At 45.0% G+C, this 6,775-nt stretch overlaps 2 protein-coding genes across 2 annotated transcripts in view; both read left to right on the forward strand.

Annotated features, from left to right (window-relative positions):
- Positions 1-5,951, forward strand: part of LOC109468123 — a 12,787-nt gene extending 6,836 nt beyond the window's left edge. The window contains exon 2 of the mRNA XM_019766364.1: positions 4,610-5,951. Within this exon, the coding sequence (XP_019621923.1) occupies positions 4,674-5,951 (1,278 nt within the window). The 5' untranslated portion in view covers positions 4,610-4,673. The remainder of the gene's footprint in view (positions 1-4,609) is intronic.
- Positions 5,952-6,418: 467 nt separating this feature from the next.
- Positions 6,419-6,752, forward strand: LOC109468124 (probable tyrosine-protein kinase kin-31; the record flags this gene model as incomplete). The annotated part of the gene is made up of 1 exon (XM_019766365.1): positions 6,419-6,752. A coding segment is annotated over exon 1 (334 nt), but the record flags the coding sequence as incomplete, so codon positions are not given.
- Positions 6,753-6,775: the final 23 nt, after the last annotated feature.

The following is a 6,775-nucleotide window of genomic DNA, read 5'->3' on the forward strand; positions in this document are numbered from 1 at the left end:
TAGGCTGGAGCCATCCTTGTGATTGTTCCACCCAGATACGTAAAGGAGTCCACCTCTTCCAGCTGTTCCCCGTTCATGTACATGACTGCTTTAACCTCATTCCTGCTGTTTACCATCACTTTGCTTTTCTCTGTGCTAGCTTCCATGCCAAAGGAATCAGCACTCTGAGTAAGCCTGTCTGTGAGTTCCTGGAGTTCAGCATTACTACCACCGAGCAAGTCTATGTCATCTGCAAATCGTAGGTTGCAGATGCGTCTTCCCCCGATGGAAATGGACGTGTAGTAGTCTTGGAGTGTGTCCTGCATGATTTTCTCCAAGTACAGGTTGAATAGAACTGGTGATAACAAACACCCTTGCCGGACTCCCACTGTTGTCCTAAAGAACTTCCCAGTTTGGTTGTTCAGGAGGACTGCACTGGTTGCATTCTTGTACAAGGCCTTGACGATCTGAACTAGACCTTCCTTGATGTTGAAACCTCTCAGCACCCACCATAACCCATCATGNCCTACCGCAAGCCGCACGGGTCAAGACGGGAGACTGATCGGGCACCTGACGGGTCCCTGACAGAAACCGGTCACCAAGGGGCCCAAATTTTATGAATATTAATTAGAAGCCGCCGGCTGGAGCACAACCAGGCCCCGACAGGAAGCCGTAAAGGAACATTTAATTGTGACCCTGACAGTCGGCGAACGCTCGGCGTCATGACGCCGGCCGGCGTCTACACCGAGGACATGCCGAACGGGCGCCGTTTCAAATGTGACCAAAGCATAATGCCCCCTTTCTATTTAAAGATGGCCGATAAATATGTTCGTAGATAGACTTTTGGTTCCTGTCAGTTTTCCGTATTTTTTGCTATTCGTGATCTTTTTCTGTCTCGTTTTGCTTCATATTTCGTTCCTACCTACCTACCTACCTAATCCCTCGACCGACCTGGTCGTCGGGGGGACAAGGCAGAGTTTCCCTCCGGTCCGCCGCAGCCAGCAGCTCCGGGACGTTTAGTGATGTCCATTCCTTTATGTTGTCCAACCAAGTTTTCCTTTGTCGCCCCCGTTTGCGACCTCCCTCGAGCGTACCTTGGAGGATTGTTTTTAGCCAGGCTGGTGTGTCTTGTTATGTGGCCAAACCGTTGGAGTTTCCTCCTCCTTACTGTTGTCAACAGTGGTTCCTGGGGACCAACAAGGCTCTGAACTAGTTCCCTCACGTATTTGTTGGTCTTGTGTTCCTTGTACGAGATTTGCAGGAGTCTCCGCAGACATTTTGTCTCAAATGACTGGATTTTCCTTTCTGTCTCTGCCAACAGTGTCCAGGTTTCACACCCATACAACAGGATGGTCACTACCAGTGCTTTGTAGAGCTTATGCTTTACAGAAAAGCTGATGTTGTTGGTTTTCCAGAGTCTGGAAAGGCGGGAGAAAGCAGATGTAGCAACTACCTAACCTTCTACGGACTTCTTCTAGGCTGGAGCCATCCTTTGTGATTGTTCCACCCAGATACGTAAAGGAGTCCACCTCTTCCAGCTGTTCCCCGTTCATGTACATGACTGCTTTAACCTCATTCCTGCTGTTTACCATCACTTTGCTTTTCTCTGTGCTAGTTTCCATGCCAAAGGAATCAGCACTCTGAGTAAGCCTGTCTGTGAGTTCCTGGAGTTCAGCATTACTACCACCGAGCAAGTCTATGTCATCTGCAAATCGTAGGTTGCAGATGCGTCTTCCCCCGATGGAAATGGACGTGTAGTAGTCTTGGAGTGTGTCCTGCATGATTTTCTCCAAGTACAGGTTGAATAGAACTGGTGATAACAAACACCCTTGCCGGACTCCCACTGTTGTCCTAAAGAACTTCCCAGTTTGGTTGTTCAGGAGGACTGCACTGGTTGCATTCTTGTACAAGGCCTTGACGATCTGAACTAGACCTTCCTTGATGTTGAAACCTCTCAGCACCCACCATAACCCATCATGCCACACCCTATCGAAAGCCTTCTTGAAGTCGATAAAATTGTGAAACAGGTCTCTCTGATGTTGCAGGTGTTTCTCTATGATGAGACGACAGTTAAGTATCTGCTCTGTTGTGCTCCGACCGGGCCTAAAACCCGCCTGTTCTTCTGCCAGTAGCATCTCTGCTTCTGACTTGAGTCTTCTAAGAATCACTTTGAGCAGAATCTTACTGGGATGGCTTTTTAAGCTAATGGTCCTGTAATTCTGGCACTGCCGCAAATTTCCCTTCTTGGGTAAGGGGATGACAAGAGACTGAGTCCACTCCTTTGGCCACTTCTTCTCCTTCCAGATCTTTTGGCACAGCACAGTGTAGATGTTTACCACTGGCTCACCACCATGTTTTAGAAGTTCCGCAGGGACGTTGTCCACTCCTGGCGATTTACCTGACTTCATGTTGCGCACAGCGTCCGCAACTTCATCTCTCAGCACAGGTAGATCTTCTTCTACTTCTCCTTCCTCTGTCTCATGGGCGCTGTCCAGTTTTGTTGTGTCTGGGTGGAGCTCGTAATTATAGAGTTCCTTGCAATATTCTGACCATCGGTCAAGTACAGCTGAACTCTCTGTGAGTAGCTTACCACTACTGTCCTCGATGACCGGTCTAGGTAGGGTTAAACACGGCCTAAGTGCCAAAAGACTGTTTATCCAGCTGTTGTAATACATAAAACACATAAAGTCACATTCGCGATCTCATGACTTCTCGATGGAGCGGTCATCGTGAATACCGCGAAATTATAACCACCACGACATTTCAATATTTACAGCACCTTCGCCAAAAATGTTAGCTTTTTTTTAGTAGCGTTTGCGTGTATGTGTATATTGTGTACATGTGTATGTATGTATGTATGATTGTGTGTATTTATGTATGTGGTTTAGCACGATAACTCAAGAAGCTTTTGATGGATTGTCATGAAATTTAGTAGGTGAGAAGGTCTTGATGAGACCTAGAAATGATTAGATTTTTGGCTTCCTGGCGGCTTGCCTTGGTACTGCAGTAGAATTTTTTGGTTTTAATATCTCGCGATCTTGACATGCTAGGGTCACGAATTTTGGATGGTAGATAGCTCTTGGGGAGGGAAAGGAGTGACATGAGTTTCTGCTCCGAGCGGCTTGTTCTGAAACTAAAGGAGAGTTTGTTGAAATATCTTCGAAGGAGGATTACTCAAGAACCGGTTGACGGATTGTCGTAATTTCTGGTATGAGGGTAACTTAGGTGATGATTGACAAAGATTGAAATAAACGTTCAAAAATTCTAATGAACAGGCACAGTCTGCTATTAATAACCTTTAATAATAACCTCTGCCAAGTGAATCACACTGCAGTAAGATTAAGATGAAGCAGGCAACAGGCCAACTCGCGCATTTCCGCCAAAAGCCCGGGCAAGCTCCCAATAGACTGGTTATCTAGCTGTAGTACTACCTAAAACAAATGACATTCGCGATGTCATGACTTTAGATAGAAACAACGTATTTTTATCATTTTTGGTGTAAGTAGCTGAGAGAGAGTTGTACATAATTAAATGCAAATTATGCAAATGATGACTTAATTCTATAATTACAGTGTTTTACATAATGGTACTTTTATACATCATTCGTAGCGATGGCAAGATGACAAAGTTGAGACGGAATTCAACCGGTTTCGACTTTTTATTCAGTGTTTATCAAGAATGACAGAGATCGGACCTCTCCTTCTTTTATTCTTTTACCGTGCCTCTCTTACGCAGGGCGCTCTGCTCGAGTAATTTTAAACAATCATGTTATCCATTTAATCTGTGGTAGTTAAAATGTCAACAGAAACCAGTTATGCAAATGATGACCTAATTTGCATAATTAATGTAAAATTATGTGAGTTTTTATTGGTGAATGATACGAATCTTATACCTTGTGCCATGTGTAAGATAAAGCTTAACACCACTATGCATATATTATGTTAATGTAGAAGTCATTTGCAAAATTACTGAGGACATGTTGAAATGAAGTATGGCAATGGAGAGGAATTTTACATTAAAATAGTGTCATTGGAATTTTAAAAAAACATAGATTATGATAATTGCGACCTTATTTTCAGAGTCAATGAGAGAAATAAAACAATTACGAAAACCAATATTTCATGGTGGTATGAGGTCTCCGAATGCTTGTTAAATCAGTTCAGTTAAGTGAAGTAAAATTCTATGCCAAGAGAAAAACTATTTAAAGACATATAGGTTATACAATAATTATATGGAACATCTAATTTCTACAAAAAAATACCTAATGGTTTATCATCTAGTGCACATATTGTAAACAACAGCCCTTATAAAACAGCCTATAAACTGACCTTATGCGAGCTGTAAAACGCTGACCTAAACGTCTGGTTGTGGTTTGAAAGGATGCTTAACTTTTAAACGTGTTTTTGTTTTTACCTGTGGAGCGGAAGTATTGTTTTGGGCAATTCTGGTTTGTTGTAACTTGTCCAGAACATTGTGAGAATTCGGATTGAGCGGTCGGGGATTGCATTTGGGTTTCAGTTGACTGCCAGGGTTGTGTAAGAAACAAAAAAAAATCTATAATATAGTTTTCTGACAAGTGTGGCGTGTTTCTGATTAATTCTAACTACCGTTTCTGCATTTTTGCATCTAGGTTAAGCCAAGTCACCTGCAGGATATCGTAAAAAAAACTGTTATAAAGTAGCTTACGCGCAAAGATGATGGCCTATGTGACGTTTTATGCCGTCTTCCTACTGGTCAGCCTGATTCCATCTGTCCAGGCTGGCCGAGAAGCGGGGTTTTGGGTTGGAAACGTCACAATTACCGAGGACGCGTCTGTCGGCAGCACAGTCAAGCACCTGCGAGACTTTCTTAACGTCGGCGATGGCCTAATGGAAGAGGAAAACGGAACGTCGTGGTCAGTGAACATCACAAGTGGCAACAACCTCAGACGGTTTGAGGTTGTTGTTGAGAATTTGACGCTAATCGTCGCAGCACCGCTGGACTATGAGTATAACCCGCGATACAACCTGTCCCTGGAGCTGACAAATACTGGAGACAACAGCGTTTGGCATGTAAACCTCGCCATCGTGGTCACGGACGTGTGGGGATACCCGCCATACTACAGCAAACAGTGTGAAACACCAGTTATACCTGATACTGGGACGGCTGAGAACTATTTTCTACTGAGCAGCCCTAATGGGCAATTCGATGTTGTAATTAATGGCGAAGAACGACAGTACCCAGACTTTTTTTCCCTGTTAGAATCCCACGATGCTATCATGAACGACTGCTCCCTTCGGCTGTGTTCTACTTTGAACCCATATTGGGAAGTTCTGCTCCGCCCGGCTCTTGAGGAGACTCATGAGAATGGAGGGAGGATAGAGTTTCAATGTCGTGACAGACAGTTGAGAAGTGTAGGCAAGTTTATATTTTTCGATGTTTCGAAACAAATGTTGCCTGAGTGGGCACAGGATAAAATGTGTAGCATGACAGAAGGTTATGCTGTAGTTGTTAAGATGAATAAGATAAGATCCACGTCGTCCTATTGGATACAATGTAGCGCTAACGTCACAGTTTACGGTGCGACATGGCCTGTTGATGTTATATTTCAGTACGACATTACAGGGTGTCCCGAGGGCAGGTACGGTCTGTACTGTGACAAGGACTGTGTTTGTAAGAACGGCGCCCGGTGTCATGGCTTTAACGGTGCCTGTGAGTGCCGCCCGGGCTGGAGAGGGAGGGCCTGTGATATTCCCTGGCCTGAAGTTGTCGTCATAGCGTCACCTGGCGATTCAGTCGTAAAGTACATCGGTGCTAATCTGACATTGACCTGCCTGGCTCCACACATCCAAGTAGCTAGTATGATGTGGGTTTATGAAACAGAAAGCTATTACAACGATACAAAATCATTGAAGAAGGGGCGGTACAGAACAGTTCCATCAACTTCCAGCCAGTCTCAGAATCAGACAACGGTGGTTATACTTGCGTGGTAAAAGCTGTAAATGGTGGAGTAATTAATGCAACCTTTTCCCTCAACGCCACCAAATGTCGACCTAACTATTATGGAGAGGTTTGCAGCCAGGTGTGTGACTGTGAGTACGGAGGGACGTGTGACAGGTGGGAGGGGTGTCTGTGTCCTCCCGGCCGTCGTGGAGACAGGTGTCAGCACACCTGCGCACCTGGCAGTTTTGGTTGGAACTGCAGCATGACATGTCAATGTCAGAACAACTCTGTGTGTGATGCAGTAAATGGGACTTGTAATTGTTCGGAATGGCAGTCAGGCGAATTTTGTGAAATCGGGGCCAAATCGGGACAAAAATATAATCAAGTCGTTGTTATAGTTTTGGCGTCCATTCTTCCTGCTGTTGTTATACTTGGCTGCATCATAATTGTGACCATGGTAAAACAGAGGGTCACAAATTGGAGCGGGCTACATACAATGAACAGAGAGGACATAGAAATGGAGCCTCTGTCATCATGGGAACTAGACAAAGAGGACATATGTTTTGAACACATGATAGGCGAGGGGGAGTTCGGCCATGTAGTACGGGGAAGACTGCGCGTGCCTGAAGGCTACCAAGTTTTGGTTGCCGCCAAAAGTATCCGGCCTGACCGCATGACGGCGTCTGCTGTCCGCGACTTTCGCCGCGAAATGGACATTCTCGCCAGGATCCACGAAGACAAAGAGGGACACCCGAACGTGGTGAAGTTTTACGGAGTTCTGACTAAATCAGATCCACAGTACATTGTTGTAGAGTACGCGGCTAATGAGGAACTGCGCCGGTACCTGTGGGGTTTGAGAGAACAACTCAAAGTC

Source organism: Branchiostoma belcheri, unplaced genomic scaffold, assembly GCF_001625305.1.
Source record: "Branchiostoma belcheri isolate BF01 breed outbred unplaced genomic scaffold, Haploidv18h27 scaffold192, whole genome shotgun sequence".
In the NCBI taxonomy this organism is placed as follows: domain Eukaryota; kingdom Metazoa; phylum Chordata; class Leptocardii; order Amphioxiformes; family Branchiostomatidae; genus Branchiostoma; species Branchiostoma belcheri.